Source organism: Bison bison, unplaced genomic scaffold (assembly GCF_000754665.1).
Source record: "Bison bison bison isolate TAMUID 2011002044 unplaced genomic scaffold, Bison_UMD1.0 scf7180017864217, whole genome shotgun sequence".
In the NCBI taxonomy this organism is placed as follows: Eukaryota; Metazoa; Chordata; class Mammalia; order Artiodactyla; family Bovidae; genus Bison; species Bison bison.
Genome location: NW_011494789.1, coordinates 524273 through 547175, shown reverse-complemented (window position 1 = coordinate 547175; position 22903 = coordinate 524273). Strand labels below are relative to the sequence as shown.

The 22903-nt window shown below is 38.6% G+C and overlaps 1 protein-coding gene across 1 annotated transcript in view; it reads right to left on the bottom strand.

Moving 5' to 3' along the window:
- Positions 1-22903, bottom strand: part of LOC104992524 (contactin-associated protein-like 3) — a 232716-nt gene that overhangs the window by 96302 nt on the left and 113511 nt on the right. The window contains exons 4-8 of the mRNA XM_010845436.1: positions 20887-21034; positions 10418-10621; positions 9306-9481; positions 8099-8242; positions 3745-4006 (exon numbers count right to left, since the gene is read on the bottom strand). Coding sequence (XP_010843738.1) covers positions 3745-4006; positions 8099-8242; positions 9306-9481; positions 10418-10621; positions 20887-21034 — 934 coding nt within the window. The remainder of the gene's footprint in view (positions 1-3744; positions 4007-8098; positions 8243-9305; positions 9482-10417; positions 10622-20886; positions 21035-22903) is intronic.

Below are 22903 nucleotides of genomic sequence, written 5' to 3'. Positions count from 1 at the left end.
ATGGGTTCGATCCCTGGATCAGGAAGATCCCCTGGAGGAAGTAATGGCAATCCAGTTCAATATCCACTCCAATCTAATCCACTCCAAACCACTCTGTTTCCTGGAGCAGGAAATGGCAACTCGCTCCAGTATCTTTGCCTGGAGAATCCCAAGCACAGAGGAGCCTGGTGGGCTATAGTCCATAGGGTTACAAGGAGTCGGACACGACTTAGCACACACGTAAGATCCACTTGAGCCAGAAATGTTTCCAGCATGGCCCAGAAGTTCAAAGATCCTGCTGTGAAGCAGCTAAAATTTTGTTTTTCTCATACTGTTAAATATTAATTAGAATGCATCCCCAAACATTTTCATTTTCAGGAAGGGGATGGCTTTAAAGTCGCTAGTTACTACTACCATGTACAGACAGTAAAAATGCTGCACTCTTGCTTTTTGTTTTTTATTGGTGAAGTCAGAAACATTTTCAAAGATTCAACACTCGTTCATGAAAAATCATGAGAAAAGTTGAAAACTAGAATATGGAGGATTCAAGTTAGACACTTAAAACATATATTATGAAACTGAACCTGAAATAAAGTTTTGAAAGAAGTTCTGTAATCTGAGAGCTAAAGAGGATGAACCAGAAAAAAAAACTCTCTATATGTTATTTTCAGCCTTATCATTTGGGGTTTCTCTTAATTGTTATATAGTATACCTGTCAGTATAATAACTATATTCACTTAAAATCTGTCATTAAAACCTAGTTTGATTTTGTGAAATATTTCCTTTCTCTCCCTCACCCAACCACCTTTTCCTTCCCTCTCTCTCTCTGTCTCACTTTCTCTCTCTCTCTGTCTTTTTCTATCTAGCACAGGGGTCCCCAGCCTCTGGGATCTAATGCTTGATGATCTGAGGTGGAGTTGATCATCCCTACCAGGTTTGTGGAAAAACTGTCTTATACAAAACCAGTCCCTGGTGCCAAAAAAGGCTGGGACCACTGATCTAGCATATTGAGGTATTTCACATGGAGAATTTGCAGAAAGCACTCCAGAATATCTTGAATTTGTAGTAGATGTCATCCGTCTATGTGACACAAGACTGTTCTTAGTAAAAATTAGCCATTTTAATTTAAAAATAAAATGCAGGCATTTATATTCATTGTCTCCTTCTCTCCATTATAAATCTCATCCTTTGTTTGTCTTCAGTGTGATTTCAAGTCAGCCCACTTCTGATGAAAGGACAGTCTGTTTCCCAGGCAACATGATTGTCAAAGGATGGATGGAGACCAGAAAATAAATTTTGGGCTTTTGATTTGTGCAACTATAGATATGATGCTAATTCTACCACACCCTTCCAATCCCTCTAAAGGCCTCAATCTTGGGGGTGATGCCATGATTGTAGTGCTAGTGTTGAAATACTGATAACTAATGGTTATTGTGTTATTACTGATTGACCCTATGGTGCCAAGCGTTTAGATATGTTAAATCCCTGCATTCTCACCATAACACCTATTAGTGTCATTTTAAAGATGAAGACCCTGAGGCTTCATGAGAACAAGTGGGCTGCTTATCAAAGGCAGACCTGGAAATATGCAAGGGAGAGGAGTCCTCTCACACACCACCTCATAAATCAAATAATTTATTCTAATAACAGGATAATGACCATAGCACTACACACAACATGGCAAAGGGTAGAATTGTGTCTTTTCTTATAAAGGGTGAATCAGTTCAGTTCAGTTCAGTTCAGTTGCTCAGTCATGTCCAACTCTTTGTGACCCCATGAATCACAGCACGCCAGGCCTCCCTGTCCATCACCAACTCCTGGAGTTCACCCAAACTCATGTGCATCAAGTCCATGATGCTATCCAGCCATCTCATCCTCGGTCGTAAAGGGTGAATACAGACATTCATTTTTTCCTTTTCCTTTATTGCTCCCACTTTTCTTCTGTTTCTATGACCCACTTCCTTAGCCCTGCCCCAGAAACACATATGCACTAGAATCTACACCTTTGGTACATTTCTCCAGTTCTTCAGAACTGTCTTGAGATAACTATTAGGAAAAATTATCTACAACCTGGAAATAGGATACAAGATGCTTTTTCAATATCATTTAATGAAATTTAAGTTTCAATTTGGTACACATTTGGGTACTTGATACAACATTTAAAGTGAAAAAATTTTGCAGCCTGTCTTACTTTCCATCTACTTCAGCTACATAAAAGATTCCCTTTCAAATGTTGCTAAAGTAAGAAGCAAGCATCTCAAGAAATTCACCTTTGGTTTGCTTCTGAAAAATGGCACATTACACTGTAAAACCTTTAAAAATAGTGCAATAAAATATTTATGTGTTATGTCAGTGCCAGCTTATAAAATATTCAATACCTGACATATATATATATGTGTGTGGGGGGGGGAAGGACAGTGTGTACCCACATGAACAACACTAAAAAGCTATCTCTTTTAGTTCATATTACATGTAAATTATGTGTGCATGCTAAGTTGCCTTAGTCACGTCTGACTCTTTGCAACCCTATGGACTGAAGCCTGCCAGGCTCCTGTGTTCACAGGATGCTCCAGGCAAGAATACCGGAGTGGATTGTCATTTCCTCCACCAGCGGATCTTCCTGACCCAGGAAGTGAACCCACGTCACCTGTGGCTCCTGGGTTGCAGGCAGATAGTTTACCACTGAGCCAAGATTTAAGCAGTTGACTGAATCTGAATTGACACTGTCGACTCTGTTCATTTACATGCTAATCGTCATATATATGTTTTTTTATTTATATAAAAAAAGGAAAATTTAGTCTTCATTCCTAGCTTTTCAGTCCCAAACTGATAACCAGAGATCAGACAAGACAGTCCTTCCACATGAAACCTTCAAGGAATGACATGCCATGAGTCTACCTAGGTTTAAATTTATCAGTTTTAAATGTAAAGCAGTCCCCAAAGTTAAAAAATAACACGACTCAGAAGTGAGTCTAGAAATAAACAGGTTCTTCTCAAAAAACTATAGAACATTCACCCATTTAGAAGCAGCCTCACCAAAAACAAGTAGGAACAAAGGAAGCAATGGCTCAGACATAAGAAAGAAAAGTAACTTATAATATTTTGAAAATCAATGTGTATATAGGTTTAAAAGACAGTTGAAAGAAATCTATTTTCTTAAGACTCCTTAGGATAGTCTAATGCCTTCTAGTAATTCAAGTTTACCTCTAGGTTCTACCTCAAACTTACAAATAATTTTTTTTCTTTAATTAATTTTTTATTAAAGTATAGTTGGTTTACAGTGTTGTGTTAGCTTCAAGAGTGCAGCAAAGTGATTCATATATACACACGTGTATATACATATATATGTGTATAAATATACATATTCATTTTCATATTCTTTTCCCTTATAGGTTATTACAAAATACTGAGTAAACTTCTCTGTGCTATAACAGTAGGTCCTTGATGGTTACCCATTTTTTATTAATAGTAGTGAATATCTGTCAATCCCAAACTTCTAATTTATCCCTTTGGTAACCACAAGTTTATGATCATTTATTTTTAAACTTTTTGATAATTATGCTACATCATATTGACTGACACACCAACAGCCTGGAGTTACCTACTTCAAAGGAAAAAGCAATCTAGTTCTCTCTAGTAGGATTATGACTATCTTATGTATTCAGCCATTCATTTATTTTAAAGATTACCCATCTTAGGTTTACATGCAAGAAGATATAGTCACAACAAATACCTATGCGTTATCTCAGGGAGGACGTTTATTACCTGCTGTGATGTCCCTGGCTGGATGTCCAGGCTGGGAGAGACTCAGCTTGAGTTTTCCATCACTAAGAACAAGGATGAGAGCTCCTGACCTATGGTGAAACTGACTGGTCAGCAACAGTCCTGCTTTGTTCCATGTTCGAAATTGGAAGATCACAGACACTTTGTCCTCTCTGGAAATGCCTGGCAGCACCAAGTAACTCCTGGAGCTCAGAAAAGTCATGGGGACAGTTTGCGTGTGTGAGCAGGAGAAGGACACATTTCCCTGTGAACACAGTGAAACAGACTTTAGGAAAGCACAGTTGGAATGCTTTCATTTCACAGACAACAGATTTTCCAAGACTTACTGAATTTCTTATCAACAATTCAGCAATCTAGGATTTTTAAAATGAGGCTTCCCCATCAAACTTAAATCCAGATTTGCCTTATAGGTCCCTTAAAGCACTGTTCAAGAACTTCCCTGGTAGCCCAGTAGTTAAGAATCTGCCTGTCAATGCAGGGCACATGGGTTCGACTCTTGGTCCAGGAACTAAGATCCCACATCCCGCGGGGCAATTAAGCCCATGCACCACAACTGAAATCTGTGAGCCCTAGAGCCCACGCTCTGCAACAAGAGACACCACAATGAGACACCACAATAAGAAGCCCATGCAATGCAATTAGAGAAAGTAGAGAAATCCCGTGCATGCACAGCAACAAAAGGGCAATGAAGACCCAATGCAGCCAAAAATATATAAATATAAAAATGAAAAGAAAAAGTGCTGTTTAGCTGGGTAAACCTATTTCTGAGTTTCTGAGGAACTGTCTATCTCCATTACCAAGCATTTGCAAAGGAATCCTGAGCCAAATCTTTCCCAGACTTAATGCTGGGTGTCCAAACTACGGTCTTTCCAGTAGTCACGTACCAGTATGACAGCTGGACCATAAAGAAGGCTGAGCATCAAAAAATTGATGCTTTTGAACAGGGCTTGAGAAGACTCTTAAAAGTCCCTTGGACAGCAAGGAGATCAAACCAGTCAATCCTAAAGGAAATCAACCCTGAATATTCACTGGAAGGACTGACGATGAAACACCTATACTTTGGCCCCCTGATGTGAAGAGCCAACTCATTGGAAAAGACCCTGATGCTGAGGGCAGAAGGAGAAGTGGGCGACAGAGGATGAGAAATGGCTGGATGGCCTTATAGACTCAATGGACATGAATCTGAGCAAACTGTGGGAGATAGTGAAGGACAGGGAAGCCTGGCATGCTGCAGTCCATGGGGTCCTAAAGAGACTCGACTGAGTGACTGAACAACAATAGCAACAATGCTGGGTGTGGGATACAACATAAAAGAGACAATTTTCCTCTCTTGAGGTGCTAGATGTTTTTCTCCAATGTGAAGGCTAGCACAAAGGATAACTTACTCCAAGAACTTTCTTGTACTTGTCTTGATTATGTAAATGTGATTATAAGTGTGTCACTCAGGTGATAGCTACATCTTACTATAGGTAGGGCATGTGCTTTTGCATGTCTGAAGAAAAGAATGTGGCCAGGCTGGTCCTGCCACAGGTAGGCTGGTCTCTTCTCTGAAGTTCTTACAAACCAAATCACCCAAGGCTATCACCCAGCCTAAGATCTGATCTGTCTAGCAGGCTGTTTTTATTTGTATATAATTCTGTTTTTAAAGACATTTTTAATCCTTATGATATGTCTACTGCTCCAGGAACAAACTATTTTTAATCATAGTGCTTGGACGGAATGGGGTCAATATAATTCCAATTAAACCTTCTACATGAATTTTGTCTGAAATTAAAAACTTTTCTATAGATTTCAGATAGCAGAATACATACCCAAACATTACTCTTCCTCTCCAAAAAAAATAATACAAATAAAAAGCCAGTGAGACAGAACTTAACTTACCAGATAGCAAAGCATACTATGAAGTTACTATAAGCAGATCCGTGTGTTATTGGTATAGGAATAGACACAGCAGTGGGACAGAATAAGGAACTCACAAAAACATCTGAGAATATATTAGTTATATATTAATATATAATATATAGCTATAATACATATATATAATATACAATATACATTATATAGTTACATATTAATAAAGCTAGCATGTATGTGCGCTCTGCTGCTGCTAAGTCACTTTAGTCGTGTCCAACTCTGTGCGACCCCATAGACGGCAGCCCACCAGGCTCCCCCATCCCTGGGATTCTCCAGGCAAGAATACTGAAGTGTGTTGCCATTTCCTTCTCCAATGCATGTAAGTGAAAAGTGAAAGTGAAGTTGCTCAGTCGTGTCCGACCCTTAGGGACCCCATGGACTGCAGCCTACCAGGCTCCTCCATCCATGGGATATTCCAGGCAAGAGTACTGGAGTGGGGTGCCATTGCCTTCTCCAGTATGTGTGCTCAGTCATGTCCAGTTCTTCTCAACCCCATGAACTTAGCTGGCCAGGTTTCTCTGTCCATGGGATATTTTTAGGCAAGAATACCAGAGTGTATTGCCATTTCCCCCTGCCAGGGTATCTTCCCAAACCAGCTATCGAACCTTCATCCCCTACATTTCCTGCATTGGCAGGTGGATTCTTTACCAATGAGCCACCTGGTAAAACTTAGTATGTAAGAAAACTCAACTATGTGGGATAAAGGGTGGGTTAGTTATTAAATAGTGTAGGACCAAATGGATATCTATCAGGTAGAATACAAAAATTAATCCTATATCACATAAAGAATAAATATCAAAGATTTAGGTTTTTTTTTATTTAAAAACTAAATAAAACCAATTAAAAATTCTTACAGGAAAACCCATGAGACCATGTATATATTATAGGGTTTTAGAGACATTCCAAAGCTATAAAGAAATATACAGACCTAATGACCACATATAAGTGAAAATATTTATAAACTCAACATATTATGTAATATTTAATATAAGATTGATAAATCTGAAAAAATATATGGACCATGAATGACAGAGGGTTATCTATCAAATATAAAACTGTCTTGCAAATTGACCAAAAATTAAAGAAATAAAATAAAAATTAGGCAAAAGAATAAGAGTGAACAATGATCGGAAAAACAAGTCCAAATGGACAAAAAACAGGTGAGAAGATTATTTAATTCACCAGTAGTCCCATAAACACAAAGTAACAAAGAGATATTAGTTCATGTTCCTTGAGCTGGCAGGGGTATATGAGGGTTGCCTGAGATGGGATGGAAGGCTCTAACATACATTGCTGGTGGAAAATGTCATATTATAGCTTTTTGGAAGGCCATCCAACAACGTTTATTAAAATGTAAAACTGTATAAAATTTGTGACCAAGAAATTCTACTTCTGGAATTTTATCCTATCAAAAGGGAAGCCCCTGTACTGAGCACACATGTGCAACTGTCAGCTTATAGTGGTAAAAAAGTTGAGATAAAGCAATGCCCTGAGTAGGAAATGACTAGATAAATAATGGTATGTTTTCCTAATGGATAGTGATGTGGACATTCTAATGTAGAACTACTCCTGATAATGGAAAAGAATTCTTACAAGGTATTGTTGAATCAAAAAATCTAGATGGAGAAAAACTTTTATAAAACGATTTTTTTGTAAACAATGTCAAATGTGGAAGCATACAGATTCATAAATACATGTGTGAGTATGAGTCTATCTATCTATAGAGGATTCCATTACTATAGACCAAACAAGGAAGGACAAATATTAGCTTTGTAACATCCCAGCTTGACAGAGCGACTGTAGCCATGTGGAGAATATGGAGAAAGAAGGAAGAAACCAATTGAAAACAAAAACACTGCATTAAAATGCCTTAATATGATTGCACTTTAACATTTTTGTGAAACTATTCATCTATTTCCACGAACACATAAAAATGAAACCACACATAAACTAAAAAAAGTACAGTAGGCTTTCTGTATACCCAGGTTCTGCATCCTCATATACAACCAACCAACCGGGAAAATACTTAGAAAGAAAAATTTCAGAAAATTCCAAAGAGCAAAACTTGAACTTGACCAGCACCAGCAACTACTCACATAACAATTGCATTGTATTTACAACTATTTACATATCATTTACATCGTGTTAGGTACTATACATATTCTAGAGTCGATTTAAAGTATATGGGAGGATATGACTAGGTTATATGCAAATACTGTGCCATTTTATACAAGGGACTTGAGCATCCATTGCTCCAATTCGGGGATCCTGGAACCAATTCCCCAAGGATATCTAAGGATATCTAAGGATAACGATTCACGTGATTTGTACCTTCCCTGCCTTCAGAAGAGGTATATTTTAAAGCTGAATCAATCAAACTGCAGTTCCCTTTTCTCTTGAACTTGCGTATAGACTTTCTTACCATGATGAGGACCTGTGGCTTGTGTTTCTTGGACAAATCAATGATATCCACTCCATTATAATAGAGATTTTCAAAACAGCCATGAAAGTTTTTATGTGGGAATGCCACTGATTTTCCATGACCAGGAATCCCTCCGAAGCTGATCTTAGAAAGAAAAAAATGACATAAATAACATTGTTTAATGATTTTCTGATTATCTGACTAAACATGTATGATTATTGGGTATAATGGTAATTGTCTCAAATCTGCTTGGCATTATTTTATATTATCATGCTAATTTCAAGGGAGGTTTTATATGTATTTACCAATGCTTTATTTATTACACTGAGATAAATATATTAAATATCCTTCTTATAATTTGCTGCTACTCATATAGTTCTGTTATTTTTGTTGATGGGGAATATTGCATCTTTATGCCCATCGTAAATTTCGATTTTTGTGACAAGGCAGCCTACTGTGATGATATTCGACTTTATAAACTAGACTGTGGGATCCTGCTCTTTGCCACAACTCTGAGAGATGAGAATTACAAAGCCACTAATAATATCATTTAAGACCAGAATCTCCAGCTGGTCTCTGCTGCTGAGGCCACTCATACCAAGTGAATGTTGAAACCTGGTTTGCTGACAGATGTGCTCAGCAGAACTGGCAGAACAAACAATGCATTTCAGTGTATATTAGACACACGTGGGCAACATGCTGCAAATATCGTCCGGTGTTTAAAAACCCCAAGAAACAGTATTCTGAGATCTGTGCATTTGGCTTTCTTGTTACTTAAAAAATTCAGATTGGAATATATGTGGATTACTTCTCTAAATTATCCTAGGTAGCTAATTCTGTTTAGGATTGCCCTAAAACAAAGAAATCTCCAAGGTAATATTCACAGCCAAACGCCAGATGGAATACAGAACTGTGTGAACAAATGCATTTAAAAATATTCTTTGTTGAACTGATAGCTCTTCATGTATGGATTTCCTAAATTTAACAACTATTTACTCTCATGTGAAGACTAACATCTGTAAGGAATAAAATGTCTCAATAGCTTGAGCATGTATCTTCCAGTGTGAAGTTACCACACATAGGAAATATTTTATCAGAGTTCTGAATTATTAGGAAAGGGAACTTTTCAACGTAGTAGTATTTTCTCTAGAAGATTACGCTGCAATCAAATGATAAAATCTGTAATACTTAAAAGGTCATTTCACACCTTATAATCGAGATCCACATAGCTGGACTCTCCTTTTGCCCGAAAATGATGAGTGTGTGTATCCACAGTGAAGTTGACATCTGTACTGAGGAGCTCAATGAGAACAGAATGCCAGTGTTCATCGTCCAGCAGACTGCCCAGCATGAGAGCATCAGGCGAGGGCAAGTCAGCATGACCTGAAAAGAGAGGAAGTGTAAATGCACCGTTCCATCCAGCTCAATACCATGATTTCTTCAGTGTTTTCAGGGTTAGCATTTTTCACATCAGTTACACTTTCCTTACATTCTTTTATCCCAAGAACTGGCGAGCTGCTTTTATCTTAATCTTAAATACAATCTTCTTTGATATTGAGTAGCATCTTCTATCTAACTTGTTTTATTATTATTATGTACTGAATTTTCAATTTTCTTGAAAATATTTTCTTCCTAGGTCCTCATCCATAGGACTACTTCAAAAGTTTCTGATAAGCCACCCTTGTCATCATGATATTATCAGGTTATTTATTGAGCATCTACTACTGATCTTACATGATTATCAAGAAATAAAACTTTTTACATAAAAGCATACTGAAGAGCACACATGCTGTTCTTAGTATAGCTCAACTGTAGGTGACCACGTGTCCATTTGTCTGGACAGTTTTGGTCTTCAGAATAATTATTTATAGGGTCTACTTTTTTTCACAAAAGTGTTCTTTTTTGTTGTGTGTTTGTTTTGTTTTTTAAAGAAAGGCAGACTGCCACATGGAATGCCTCATTTGGATGTGTCTGGAGTCTTGGAAGCTTGACGACCCTACGTTCTCCTGCAAATGGACCTTGAGAGCTTGTTTTGAGGTTCTAGCAGAGAAGCAAAGCTACACATATACCCTTGACCAAAGAATGGCCCTCCTCTAGAAGAGAAGGTGGTCCTCTTCAACCAAGTGCGCAGCTTTGGGAGGAACGCATATGGAGCTGGGAGGGAGGAAGGGAACACCTTTCTAGCCAAGCCAGATCACCCTCACATCCAAAAGTACTCTGGTTTTAAATTAACTACTTAACTGCGAAGAAAAATCCATCACAAAGGATACTTTCATCTAAATAGTATTTCCCCAAAACACTTTTTTTTTTTTTTTTTACCTGAATTAAGGAATAAGATGAGTTTTCCTTTAACTAACTCCAGGGTGATGTGTTTGTCATTTGGTCCTTCTCTGTGGAGTAGAATCCCATTGTTCTCTCTGGTTTTAAATTTCAGAGAAATAACTTCTTTGATTGGATTCATGGATTTATGATTAAATGTGTACAGCAAAGAACTCTTCCCATCAAAATGAACCATCTCGGATCCTACAATGGAAGACATTAATGTGGTCTAATTATAATACAGTCTTATCAGTGCGTTGAAATGTGTAAGTCAGCACACAGATATACACACATAGCATATCTCTGGCTTGTTTAGAGTATCTAACATATTTGACATATCTAAATTCCACTATTTGCCTTTTCTTCCATCTTCCCCAAAATGTATCATCTAGAAATGTTGGTTAATTTCAATTTCTCCTATCTTTTACTGGCCTATTTCCATCCTGTAAATAACAAAGATCAGGAAAAAAAGTTAAAGTCAGTTTCCCCTGAATAAAATCTCCCTGTACATTTAATAATCATTCAACATTTCTGTTTTTCTGAAAAGCTATACTAGTTCTCACAGACTGGTAAGAAATTACTAATAGTGTCATTCAATGTAAAGGGCTTAATTATTTCTGAACCAGAAACTGACTTTTAACAATTCTCACATAAGCAGTCACTTTAATATATTTTTGTCTGGCCATAAAAGACACACATAAAGATACCAGATATACTAAATACTACTGCAGACCATATTAAAGGGTTCTCAGTAAACAGGGATGTATTTTTATTCTGACATTTTGGTCCAGTGACAGCACAAAAGGGCACAGCTATTTTGTGTTGTACCTTAAGCACACTAGGAAGATTGTTTTGCCACGTACTCTGTGTCTAATGTGTACATGGACCTGCATTTCATTCAGGTTAACTATTTCCAGGGCTTCCCTTGTGGCTCTGCTGGAAAAGAATCTGCCTTCATTGCAGGAGACCTGGGTTTGATGCCTGGGTTGGGAAGATCCCCTGGAGAAGGGAGAGGCTACCCACTCCAGTATTCTGGCCTGGAGAATTCCTGGACTGTATAGCACATGGGGTCGCAAAGAATCCAACATGACTGAGCAACTTTCATTTCTTTCAATCTGTGGGCTTCCCTGGGGGCTCAAACAGTAAAGCATCTGCCTGCAATGCGGGAGACCCAGGTTCGAAGATCCCCTGGAGAAGGAAATGGCAACCCACTCCAGTACTCTTGCCTGGAAAATTCCATAGATGGAGGAGCCTGGTGGGCTACACCAGTCCATGGGGTCGCAAAGGGTCGGACATGACTGAGCGACTTCACTTCACTTTAACTATTTCCAGAAAACCCTTTATATTCACAACTTAAAAAGAATCATCCATTTTATGCAGGTACCTTTTGAAAAATGCAGAAGTTTGATTCATGTCAGTCAGTCCAGTTCAGTCGCTCAGTCAACGGAACTGAACAGACTTTTTGCAATCCCATGGACTGCACCATGCCAGGCTTCATTGTCCATCACCAACTCCCAGAGCCTATTCAAAACTCATGTCCATCAATTCAGGGATGCCATCCAACTATCTTACCCTCTGTCATCCCCTTCTCCTCCCACCTTCAATCTTTCCCAGCATCAGGGTCTTTTCAGATGAGTCAGCTCTTCGTATCAGGTGGCCAAAGTATTGGAGTTTCAGCTTCAGCATCAGTCCTTCCAATGAATATTCAGGACTGATTTCATTAGGATGGACTGGTTGGATCTCCTTGCAGTCCAAGGGACTCTCAAGAGTCTTCTTCAACACAATTCAAAGCATCAATTCATCAGCACTCAGCTTTCTTTATAGTCCAACTCTCACATCCATACATGACTACTGGAAAAAAAAAAAAGCCTTGACTAGACAGACCTTTGTTGGACAAGTAATGTCTCTGCTTTTTAATACGATATCTAGGTTGGTCATAGCTTTTCTTCCAAGGAGCAAGTGTCTTTTAATTTCATGGCTGCAGTCACCATCTGCAGTGATTTTGGAGCCCCAAATAATAAAGACTCTCACCATTTCCATTGTTTCCCCAACTATTTGTCATGAAGTTATGGGCCCAGATGCCATGATCTTAGTTTTCTGAATGTTGAGTTTTAAGCCAACTTTTTCACTCTCCTCTTTCCCTTTCACCAAGAGGCTCTTTAGTTCTTCTTCGCTTTCTGCCGTAAGGGTGGTGTCATCTGCATATCTGAGGTTATTGATATTTCTCCTGGCAATCTTGATTCTAGCTTGTGCTTTATCCAGTCTGATATTTCGTATGATGTTCTGAATATAAGTTAAATAAGCAGGGTGACAATATACAGCCTTAATGTACTCCTATCCCAATTTGGAACCAGACTGTTGTTCCATATCCAGTTCTAATTGTTGCTCCCTGACCTGCATGCAGATTTCTCTGGAGGCAGGTCAGGTGGTCTGGTATTCCCATCTCTTTCAGAATTTTCCAGTTTGTTGTGATACACGCCATCAAAGGCTTTGGCATAGTTAATAAAGCAGAAGTAGCTGTTTTTCTGGAACTCTCTTGCTTTTTCAATGATTTAGTGGATGTTGGCAATTTGATCTCTGGTTCCTCTGCCTTTTCTAAATCCAGTTTGAACATGTGGAAATTCACAGTTCACATACTGTTGAAGCCTGGCTTGGAGAATTTTGAGCCTTACTTTACTAGCATGTGGGATGAGTGCAATTGTGTGGTAGTTTGAGCATTCTTCGACATTGCCTTTCTTTGGGATTGGAATGAAAACTGACCTTTTCCAGTCCTGTGGCCACTGCTGAGTTTTCCATATTTGCTGGCATATTGAGTGCAACACTTTCACAGCATCATCTTTTAGGATTTGAAATAGCTCTACTGGAATCACCTCCACTAGCTTTGTTCGTAGTGATGCTTTCTAAGGCCCACTTGGCTTCACATTTCAGGATATCTGGCTATTAGGTGAGTGATCACACCATTGTGGTTATCTGGGTCATGAAGATCTTTCTTGTATAGTTCTTCTGTGTATTCTTGCCACCTCTTCTCTTAGATTCACATATAAAATGTAAAATATATAAACTCTTAACTCTGTCTCTAAGCCATATAATCAAACAATTGTTCTTTGTTGCATAATTAAATAGACATGATTAATAAAAACATAACTCTGTTAAATTCAAATGTGTCCCTTAGAGTATAAGATAATAATAAACTAATGAAAACTTGACAGTAAAGAATTTAAATGCTTTCACATTTTTGCAGTATAGTTTATGTGTCACTGAAAGGCAATGCTTATTTTTGCAGTCAGTCGATAAATTTTTTTTCTGTAAGTGATTTTCCCAGGATTATTTTGATTGAATTATTTTTTTCCTCATCTTCCCTCTTGCCGTATTGCTTTGTAATAGTAATACTCATATTCTAGGGATCAGAATCTCTTGGAGTGTTTGTTAAACACAGACTGCTGGGTCCCATCTCAGGGTTTCTGACTGACCAGGTGTGTGTATGTGTGAGGGGGGCGGCCCTGAGTATCTGGGTTTCTAAAAAGTCCCCTGTGATATTGATGCTGCTGATCTATGCCTATATTTTGAGAACCACTGCTCCAAATCACCTAAATTATATTTCCCAGAATATTCTCCTCAGGCAAAATGGAGTCATGAAAAATGTATTATGTGATAGAAACACAAAAACATGGCTTAAAAAAAATTCTTTTATCCTAATGTTTTGACTCTCTTTCTAACGTGATCACTAACACTAGTTTCTAGAACAATTAACCACATGTGAGTCATCAAATTATATTTTATGAGGCAGATTCAACATGTATTTTGACAGATTTTTTTAAGCCTAAAGTGACTAAATTATAATACAGATATGTAACCACTTAAAAATCATGTATCTTGTAACAGTTTAACTAAAATCTTAAATGATAATAACTTGAGCTCAATTGAAGAGGTTACTATAGAGATAAAATTCAAAAATTGCTTTTAGAAATCCAGACTTTTAAACTTCCCTTCATCTGACACCATCCACATCACGCTGCAGCCTGTTATTGTACAGTCCCTCGAGCTAATTTTTCAAGATTTATTTAAAAAGAATCAAGCTTGAAAACAAAGAAGAGTTGGCAGAGAGTATAAGAACCTGCAAAGCCAAAAAACATTTGCTGGCTGATCCTTTACAGAAGTTTGCCATCCCCACTCAGCAGAACCACTTAGTGATTATTTCTGGACCTGGCTCCTGATGGTCAAGCAGTAAGAATGAACTCACAACCAGACATTTTGTGACTTTTCTATGATTGAAAAATCAAAAATCCTATTTTATATAGGAAATCACAAATGTCATTATTTTTGTGGACTTTCCTATTACATAATTCAATATACTCTATTTTCGAATATGTATTTTATGAGGTAAAGAATAGGTCAATATTTCTTCTCCTGGCTATATATTTCTGCATATAATATAAAAGACTGGTTTCTATACACAGTCTTCCATAGCTTCAAATTCTACTTTGCCCAGGATTTTGCTTTGGTATAACGAAATTTTTTTATTAAAAAAACACTTCTTTCCATCTTCCCTATCCCCCAACCTCAAACTAATTTCCATCCATTCCACAAGCACAGCTTTATTTTCAGTTGATATTGATGCAAGTATTACAAACTCTGCTGGATGCTGGGACAAAACAGGAGAGGACAGATATGGCCCAGCCCTCCTGGAACTGACAGTTCTTCCCTCACTTTCTCATTTCTACTATCAGGAAAAAACAGATCGCACCTGTAATATCTAATGTCTTACTGTGGGTTGCTAGGAAACTACAGTGACAAGGAAATGTTTTAGAGCTCAGGATGGAGATAGGAGAAACAAAGACTTCTCTGGTGAAAGTGTTTGGAAAGAAAGAATGCAAAGAATCAAGATCATCTAGGTATCAAACTATCACACAATAAATACTCTTTATACAAAATTTACACATAGGCATTGGAAAGTCGCCAACCATGGTTCAAAAACTGGGCTGCAGTGTTAACCAAGAAGCCCTTCAGGTAAGCCCACACAACAAATAAGAATACACATGATCACATAGAATATTTAGATTGGAAACTCAGTTATAATAAGCCTCATTGAACAGAATCTATTTTATAAAATATCATTCACCACCAAGTGTTCATAAATTAATCTGAATATTTGAAAACAAATTGGCAAGTCAATATATATGTATATTTTAAAATTTAGCACTAAATACTGAAACATGATTCGTAAAAGCTAAATGTAAAAAATTTTAAGATAGTCATATTTTGGGATAGAGAGTATTTTGTTCAGTAAGTCAGCAGCAATGACCTATCCCAATATGAATGGGGGAGAACACTTTGTGATCCTCCTTGAGTTTAATCTCCACTAAGTAGAGGCTCCCTTTAGCTTCAAATCATCAATCATGCCATGACCTGCAGAAGCCAACTTTCATGTCTCAGGGCTTACTGGTAATGAATGCCAAGATGAACTCGTTTCCACCAGTCCCCTAAGCATAAAATTTTTGCTATTGTACTCCTATAAAAGCAAATCAAATATTATATGCCCACAACTAATACAAATAATCCACTATATTTATTTGAATGAAAATACCAAAATAGTGCATTAAATTACCAATTGGCATCATACTTAACTTTTACAAGAAATCCTCATATTTATAAAATGCTTTTGTATGCAATTCATTATTTAAACAATTGGGGTACTTGACACAGAAGTCACTCATTATGTGTTGAAATAGAAAGCAATAGTTTCCTCTATTGTAAGAGTACAGAATCTACATTCCAAAAAGAGTAGGGGAAATGTGATATTTAGCTGAAAATAGGAAGTGTTTTTCCAATGTCACATGTTATAAACATTTGCTTTGTTAACTAAGGCTATATTTTGATAAATGCATCAGTAACAATATTATTAAAGAAAACCCCACACATGCTTGCCATTTTATCAGGAGGGAGAATAAGTTAGTGCTGATATATTTAGAGCCTCTGGATCTGGTCCCACAAACAGCCCTTCATAACACAGAACAGTTGCTCAGAGAAAGAATCTGTGAAGTTGTCCTGTAAGGATTTGAATATTGGTTCCATAGTGGAAAACTTACTCAACCTCTCTGTGCCTCAGTTTCCTCACCTGTAAAAGGATAAAGAAGTCTCTCCCACACAAGACTAAGTATATTGTTACTAAAAAACTTATCTATACAGTATGTACAGCAATGTCTGAAACATGTCTAGTCCACAGTGGGCATGGGCTACATCATTATTGTTAGTAGTAAGTCACTTCAGTCATCTCTGACTCTTTGCCACCCAATGGACTGTAGCTCTCCTGGTTCCTCTGTCCATGGGATTCTCCAGGCAAGAATACTAGAGTGGGTTGCCATTTCCTTCTCCAGGGGCCCTTCCTGATTCAAAGATCAAACCTGCATCTCTGGCATCACAGGCAGATTCTTTACCACTAAGCCAATAGGGAAGCCCCATCTTCTATTTATGTGAAGTGAAAGTCTCTCAGTCATGTCTGACTCTTTGAGACCCCATGGGCTATGCAGTCCATGGAATTCTCTAGGCCAGAATACTGGAGTGGGTAGCCTTTCCCTTCTCCAGGGAATCTTTATACTTGGACACAAATTGAGAATGAGAAATCCATGCCCAAATTTATTTGATCTACAAAGAATAGGCATTTCCCTTCACCTCTACTCACTCCTTAGTATCTAGGGGACAGAGATTGTGCCTTATTCACTTTATTCAGCAGGGTGGCTTGCATGGGGTAAAAGTTTTGTAAACATGTATTGAACTAATACTTTTTCTAATCTAGTTTGAATATTTTCTTTTTCCATAATTGTAATGGATAATACAGATCAGCATTCCCTCATATGACTAAAGACCATTATTAACTTCTGGAGTTTTTATTTGTCATGGTGACTACTTATCCTTTCATCCTATGTTCCTCTATTCCTATTAATGCATTTTCGAAACTAAAATCTACTTCGAGTAGAATCAGTGCTTAACAGAAGGAAGTTCCACATGCAGACTTTTCTCTCAACGCTCTCCCTAAATATTACAAAATAAACATTCTTTATTTTTATAAAACATTAGGAACAGGTTTATAAACATTGACATATGGTGCGGTTGTTACAAAGAACATTTTTCACTGCAACAATCAATGTATTTTTTTAAGTAAAATAAACACAAGGTTTTAAAACAGGCAAGTACATGTTCTAGTCCCTTCTTCTCTTCCCTCTTAACCCATTTGATTTTCAATGCATGATTTGACACAGGACGGAAGTGCCACTTGGATGACTGTAGACCCCGATGGGGGTCCCCATTCTGTGCCTATCTAGTCTACATTTCTGAATTCATGAACTATGTCCCTCATTTCTTCTCCCCTCCTCTCCTCTCTTCCTTTCTTCCCTCTCTCACTCCAACAATAAACACAGTGATGAATATAAAATTTCATTACAACTGTGGGGCTAATACAACACAATATGATGAGGGAACACTTGAGAATGACACTGAATATGAACATGTGGAGTCAAAGTAAATAGCAGAAAAGAATCAAAAGATGACTAAAAAACCTCATTAAAGAAATGATGGTGAAACTGCCAAGAATTATCTAGATGTCTGTGGAGAAGGCAATGGCACCCCACTTCAGTACTCTTGCCTGGAAACTCCCATGGATGGAGGAGCCTGGTGGGCTACAGTCCATGGGGTCGCTAGGAGCTGGACACGACTGAGCGATTTCACTTTCACTTTTCACTTTCATGCATTGGAGAAGGAAATGGCAACCCACTCCAGTGTTCTTGCCTGGAGGATCCCAGGGACGGGGGATCCTGGCGAGCGGCAGTCTATGGGGTTGCACAGAGTCGGACATGACTGAAGCAACTGAGCAGATGTCGGGGGCTTCATAGACCTGTGTCAAGGATGTCAAGTTGGAATTGATCAGACTGTATGTAAATGTTGCTGAAAACTTATGAAATGGGATGAAAGCTCAGAGAACAATTTTGAGTAGAATATATAGCCTAGAACAAGTCCATAAGAAATGTTAACTTTGAATGGATGGGAATGCTAGAGAGGCGAGGGGCAGGGGAAAGTGAAGAGTCTCATGCTAGATCCTGGCCTTGGTGTGTAGGTCAGTAGGGACTCTAAGAAGACCTGACACTTTCCACTTTTACTCTAGAAATGGGGGAAAGGCTTTTCAGTTAGTGAAAATATATATGCCAACCCAAGAACCCATGAAGATATGCAGTGTTTATAGGAATAGTAAATATCATTGTAAATGGAATGTAAAAAGATGACACTAAAAAGAGATAAGCAATCTAGACATTCTCTCACTAACAACAGGGCAGAGGAAGTACACATGAAAAAAAGATAATAATTATCACTTTGAGCTATAAACCAAATCAGATTAAATTACTACCAAAAATAAAAATGCAAAGTGCTACACTTCAATCATTATTAATAATAAGAATGAAGACAAAACAGAGCCACTAATATTGAGAAATATACTTTGTGTTGTTTTACAAGTGATGATTATTTCCTGTTTGCATTTTTATGCTAGGAGTCCCTTATGCCCAACAGTTCATGTTTGCTGAATTTAGGATGCACGCAGGTTCTGTGACAGCTGTACAGTCAACTGGCCCTTCCAGGCACCAGACACTCAGCTTTGATCTTCCTGGTACTGACCTCTAACCCAAGAAACTGGAGTAGTATCTCTTCACCAAGAACATCAAGCTAACAGCAAATCCCCATCAAAGAGCATGTTCTGCTTTGAAGTCAGTAAACCTGAAGTTGCTTCCAGAGTAGTGGGAGAAGGAGACATTAATTTCATGGGATCAAAGAGAAAGTCTAAATATCAGGCATCCTAGCCATCACAGCAGTGAGCACACTGACAGACCCCAGAACCAAAAGGATGGAAGGAAATACAGAAAGAAGGAAAATAGGTTGATGGCAACCCAGCACCATCTATGCTGAATGGTCCACGGACTCATAAACACTAGAGAGCTGAGGTGGGGTTAGGAAGCAGAGCCAGAGTAGAACATGCCATTAGGAAGGGGTATGAAACAGAGGCTGAAGGTGACCCTTGAATGTGGGATGGGTGGCTTGGGTGAGCCTCAGCTCCAGAACCACCCATTGTCTATGGGGGTTATCAAAGTGGAACTGATACCTCCGCTGTTCAACAACTCATGCCCACGCCCATCCCTGCACCACAGGAACACTGAATTCCTACTCCCCCAGTTTACATATGTTGTTTTGTCTAACAAGCACCATCCCTACCCCCGTCTCACTGCCCATGACCTTTATTTTGAAAACTGAATTGTTTTGAAAAAGTTTCCTTTTCCAACGCAACCCCTCTATTCCCCATGCCCCATCATCATGTTACAATATATTTGCTTTGTATAATTTTATGACTTCTCATAAACTCCTGACAAAGAAATAAATAATCTCAAAATCATCCTCCACATACAACCCAGTTCTCTGCAGATAAATTCACATATGACCAGTGAGGGAATAAAGAAATCAATGTCTGAATAGAATGGTAGTCGTGAATACAAAATGAGGAAAAAAGACAGTTTTAAATCTTAGATCCAATATGTAATAGCTCTCGCAAATATCTAATTTCTCAAAGGTTTGGTTTCTTTCTTTTCTGAAGCAGTGAGGTTACTACTATACTGAATTCATTTGGTTAGAGTGGGAGTTGAATGAGAAAATGTTGCAGGGGTAGGATTTGACATATTAAATATCCTGTGTATGGTATATCTTATGGTTACACTTCTCTACAAAGTTAATACTTTGATCAGGGACAGAATGAAGTGTGACAAAAACTCTAAGATGTTCCCAACCAACTTATCCTTCAGGTCACTCTTCGAGTTTTCTAGAAGATTATATTTTAAATTAATTTTTTCATTTTTGTGTTCATTTACAAAATACCAGAATATTCTAGACCTTCAAAATGGCAGCTGTAGATTTGATCCCCCATGTATTTCATGGAATGCTTTTACGCTTGTCTTTATGCTCAAATTGACTGCCAGCATCTTTATTTTTATTGTCAGTGGGGAAAAGCCGGAAGACATAAAACATAAATGATGTTCAAAAGAAGTTTCCACAGCGACGCAAGTAGAGAGAAAAGTGAGTCACCATGGGGACCAGGGAACATGGGGACATCTGTTCTTACCTGTTTTCCCACAGGAGGATTATTCCATCAATCACAATAAATACAACTGCTCTTGATTTGAGCTTTGTTTATTTTATGAAGTGCCTGCTATATAACAGGTATTCGGCTAACCTCTGACAATCTAAGATTTTAAAGCTCATTTCGGGTCCTCCTCCGAATTCAACCTTAAAATAACTGTAATATTATTAAGACTTTCCATAAAATCAGTTTTGCCTGCACAGATATTTAAAAAGCTGAAAAGTCAAGTTCCATTTTCAATTTAGTGTTTAGAACACAACACTCCACCAAAACCTTCATTTGAGGAATAAACACCACTTACTGTAGGCACATCCATACACTTCAATCCGCATCCCAATCCTGCCTTTGGGGTTCCAGGTTAAGGGGAGGAAGCGCAGGAATCTGGCTTCGAAGGTAGGCTGGAGTCTGTAGTGTACCACACTGTCTGCATTTGTGTTTCCTGGAAAACCCTGAGAGAAAACAGAGAAAGGAATCAATGTGTCTGCATAACACCATCTTCCTGCTCTCACCTCACAGGCTCATAATGGCAAACAATGCTTCACTTTGTTAGTATGCAAATTCATGGCTGCTTTAGAGCAACTCTGCTAATTTCTCAGGCATGTGACAATCTCTCTTCAATGCCTGGATTAGTCATCACCATCTAAACTTTCCTTATTTGTAGGGTAGTTTAAGCTTCAATGGCACCATTAAACTGGCTATAAACCTGCTGCTTTCGAAGACTTGCTTTTAGAAAGTGGCTCAGCCCCCACCTAAATCACTTCCTAATCTCCAAGTAGTCAAGACACACAACCTCACTTTCAGCACAAACAAGCACAATGTCAGCTTGCAGGATGTACAAAAAGAATCCTAGACCCTAAAACTTGAGAGGTGGGAGGGATCTGACCAGTGTTCTAGTTCAAAACCTTTAACTTATAAATGCAAAAATGTTAGTTACTTAGACATGTCTGACTCTTTGCAATCCCAGAGACTGTAGCCTGCCGGGCTTCTCTGTCCAAGGGATTTCCCAGGCAAGAATACTGGAGTGGGTTGGCATGCCCTCCTCCAGGGGATCTTCCCAACCCAGGGATTGAACCTGCATTTCCTGCACTGTAGGTAGATTCTTCACTGCTGAACCACCAATGCAAAACTCAAGCCTAAGGAAATGAAGAGTCTATGCAGGCAGGACAGCTATTCTCCACTGTGTCCAGGACAAGATCATGGGGATTCAAATTTTGATCTGTGTTCACTGCGCTTTGTCAGGGTGCCCCAAGTTATCAGCATTTAGAAGCTGCTTGGGGAAACACACCAACGCCACCAGCCACAAGATAAGAGTTGTGATTTCTCAACTGTGGGCATCTGGCTTCATGCTAGAAGGGGTCAGCATGAGAGCAAAGAAACTTGTTATAAGCAGTATGACTTCTTTTTCATGGTGTTCTTTTTAATGTAAATATCAGAAAGTAGGGAAACCAAAAAATGGATGGTATTGTTGTAGACATATACATCAATTACAGATATGTTACTAATGACTTATTCATTTTAAAAAGACCTACATGTAGGTGAGAAAGCTTGCATAAACACAGCACAAACTCCAACACACAGGAAGTGCATTCCAATGTAACTTCTCCAGTCATCCTGGCAGACCTCTCTTTAATAGTGTTTACTGTTCTGTTGTTTAGTCACTTAGTTGCACCTGGTTCTTTGCGACCCCATGGACTGTAGCCCACCAGGTTCCACTGTCCATGGGATTTCCCAGGCAAGAATACTGAAGTGGATTGCCATTTCCTTCTTCAGGGGATCTTCCTGACCCAGGGATTAAATCCACTTCTCCTGCTTGGCAGGTGGATTCTTTACTATTTCCCAGGCTTCCCACCTGGTCAGATCAGATCAGATCAGATCAGTCGCTCAGTCATGTCCGACTCTTTGTGACCGCATGAATCGAAGCACGCCAGGCCTCCCTGTCCCTCACCAACTCCCGGAGTTCACTCAGACTCACGTCCATCGAGTCAGTGATGCCATCCAGCCATCTCATCCTCTGTCATCCCCTTCTCCTCCTGCCCTCAATCTTTCCCAGCATCAGGGTCTTTTCCAATGAGTCAGTTCTTCTCATCAGGTGGCCAAAGTATTGGGGTTTCAGCATCTGTCCTACCAATGAATATTCAGGATTGATTTCCTTTAGGGTTGATGGGTTGGATCTCCTTGCAGTTCAAGGGACTCTCAAAGAGTCTTCTCCAACACCACAGTTCAAAAGCATCAATTCTTCCGCGCTCAGCCTTCTTCACAGTCCAACTCTCACATCCATACATGACCACAGGAAAAACCATAGCCTTGACTAGACGAAA